The 2865-nt window shown below is 25.8% G+C and overlaps 1 protein-coding gene across 1 annotated transcript in view; it reads left to right on the top strand.

The window, feature by feature from the left end:
• The window catches only part of LOC111680530 (circadian locomoter output cycles protein kaput), a 45910-nt gene extending 43045 nt beyond the window's left edge, over positions 1-2865 (top strand). The window contains exons 9-10 of the mRNA XM_046947640.1: positions 120-259; positions 1970-2865. Of these exons, the coding sequence (XP_046803596.1) occupies positions 120-259; positions 1970-2236 (407 nt within the window). The 3' untranslated portion in view covers positions 2237-2865. The remainder of the gene's footprint in view (positions 1-119; positions 260-1969) is intronic.

Genomic DNA, 2865 nt, shown 5'->3' with positions numbered 1-2865 from the left:
TATCGTTTTCTCTAAAGTTTCGAGCGGTTTGGCATTATTAACTAATTAATTAATTAATTGTAACCTTTAAATATTTATCTTTTATATCTTAATTATTGTTGTTCAACTTTTAATTACAGCCATAGAAAATGTTCTTTCAAATTCACTGCAACAAATTAATAATAGACTTAATCAGCAACTAAATACAGCCATGGAATTAAGGGACCAAGGTCAACGCTATGAAGTACCTCATACCGAAGAACGTATAGCAGATATTATGGTGAGTATTGAAATTTTGATTTAAACATAAGTAGTTGATAATGAAGATTGAGGTTAAAAAATAAGTAAATTTTGTATAAATTATATTTTCTGAATTATTGGGTACTTATGAAAAAACAGCAAAATAAACCGGATCATTTTATAGAAGTTAACCAGATCTAAACCAAGTCTAAATTTGTTTTAAAATTAAATTTTACAATATAATTTTTGGATTTATTGAATTTCGGAATTGTTTAGATCGTTGAATTTCACAATTAATCAGATCGTTCATCCAAAAGGTTTGAAAATCTGTTTTTTAGATTCTGACAAATTTCTGTAAACAAGTAGTTCAGATGTTGACAATTCTCAGAATATGTACTTAAGATTCTGGCAACTTTTCTATAGAAGAAATAACTCACATTCTGATAACTTTTTTATAGAAAAAGTAGATCAGACTCTGACAACTCAAGCTCAGGTTCTGACAAATTTTCTATAGAATATGTAGCTCAGACAATTTATTTTTAAAAAAGGTAGCTCAAGATTATGAAAATTTTCCTATAAAAAAGTAGCTTAGGTTCTGACAACTTGTCTCAAAACCTTTCAATAGAAAAAATGGCTGAGATTCTGAGAACTGTTCTATATAAAAGTAGTTCAAATTCTAAGATCTTTTTTTAGAATAAGTAGTTAGGATCATATTTTTCAGATTCTTATAACTTTTCTGTAGAAAAGGTAGCTGAGATTCTCACAACTTTTCTATAGAAAATGAGACTCACATTCCGATAACTTTTTTTGTAAACAAATTCTCAAAGATTTTATTGGATACCGACAACTTTTCTATAGAAAATTGGCGCTGATTCTGACAAGAAATTTTCTATAGAAAAAGTAGATTCTAGCAAATTTTCTATAGAAAAAAGTAGCACCGATTCCAAAGATCTTTTAATAGAAAAAATCATTCAGATTCTGAGAATTTTTCTGCAGAAAATTTAGTACTCAATCTGTCAACTTAGATTCTGACAATTTTCTGTAGAAAAACGAGTTCAGATTCTTACAATTATTCTATAGAAAAAGAAACTCACATTTCGATAACTTTTTAGTAAACAAATTCTGACAAATTTTCTTGGAATCCGACAATTTTTCTAAAGAAAAATAGCTCTGGTTCTGTCAAGAAATTTTCGATAGAAAAAGTAGATTTTAGCAAATTTTCTATAGAAAAATTAGCTCAGATTTCAAAGACCTTTTAATAGAAAAAATCTTTCAGATTCTGACAATTTTTCTACAGACAATGAAGTACACATTCTGTCAACTTAGATTCTGACAATTTTCTGTAGAAAAATGGAATTTAGATTCTCACAAATTTTCTATCGTTCAGATATTGACGATTTTTCTAAAGAAAATGTAGTACTCATTCTGTTAACTTTCTGATAATTTTCTGTAGAATAAGTAGTTCAGATTCTCACAGTTTTTCTATAGAAAAAGAAACTCACGTTGCGATAATTTTTTAGTAAAAAAATTCTGAAAAACTTTCTTGGATCCCGACAACTTTTCTACAGAAAATCTAGTAAAGATTCTGTCCACTTTTCTAAAGAAAAAGTAACACAGTAGAACAGACAGAACAGATTCTATACAAAAAGGTGTCAGATTGTGACAAATTGTATATAAATAAATTAATAAATAATAATATAAAAAAATATTAATTATTTATACTGTTATCTTTTACCTTCATTTCCCACAGAAAGAACATCAGAAACAACAAGAAATGTATATAAATATAACCAACGAATTTGAAGTTCAACGAAAAACTAGTGAAAGTAGTAGCAGTAGTGATAGTGAAACTATACGAAAATGTGTGGAAAATGGTTCAGAAGAGTTACAACAGCAACAACAACAGCTGCAACAAAATGCCACACAAACCGCGCCATCTACAACAACAAACAACAATAACAGTAGTGTTGAAACTGACAACGCACATTTAGAAAATGAAAATAATTTGCAACTATGATTGCAAAATAAAACTAAATAAGAAATATAGAGAAAAACTATATAAACAGGACATTAAGAAAATTAAAAATATAATAATTATATAAATAATAATATTATTATTGATTAAAATGCCTCAAGAGTGAACAATACAGAGAATGATGAATATTTGTTATAAACAAAATGAAAAAACAAAACAATATTTATACAACTATTTACATAAATAAAATAGGTTTCTTAACAAAGAATTTCCTTATTAAATATTTTTTTTACCAAAAAAAATTAAGAAAAAAACATTGTACGTCTTGTTAACAATGACGTAATAAAACTTAAAATACTAAAATGTTAAGAAAATATAAAAACTAACTTAAAATCGTTTAGGTTTTATTGAGGTAAGGTTTAGTAGTCTAATTATTATTATAATTTAATTTTAATTAATTAAAAAAAAATAGTTAGGTATAAATTAATAAAAAAAATAAATAAAATTTAAGAAATGTTGCAATACTTATGCTACACACTGTATGTCTGATTGTTTATACACCCTAACACACATACACATTTGGATAAAATATTAATATACATATAAAAAATAGCTAAAATATTGAACGAATAACAAAACAAACATGGTGCAATTTAAAATTAATTAAAATA

The sequence above is a fragment of the Lucilia cuprina genome, chromosome 3 (genome assembly GCF_022045245.1).
Source record: "Lucilia cuprina isolate Lc7/37 chromosome 3, ASM2204524v1, whole genome shotgun sequence".
Lineage (NCBI taxonomy): Eukaryota > Metazoa > Arthropoda > Insecta > Diptera > Calliphoridae > Lucilia > Lucilia cuprina.
The sequence above is the reverse complement of the archived record's forward strand: the minus strand, read 5'-3'. Positions and strand labels throughout refer to the sequence as shown.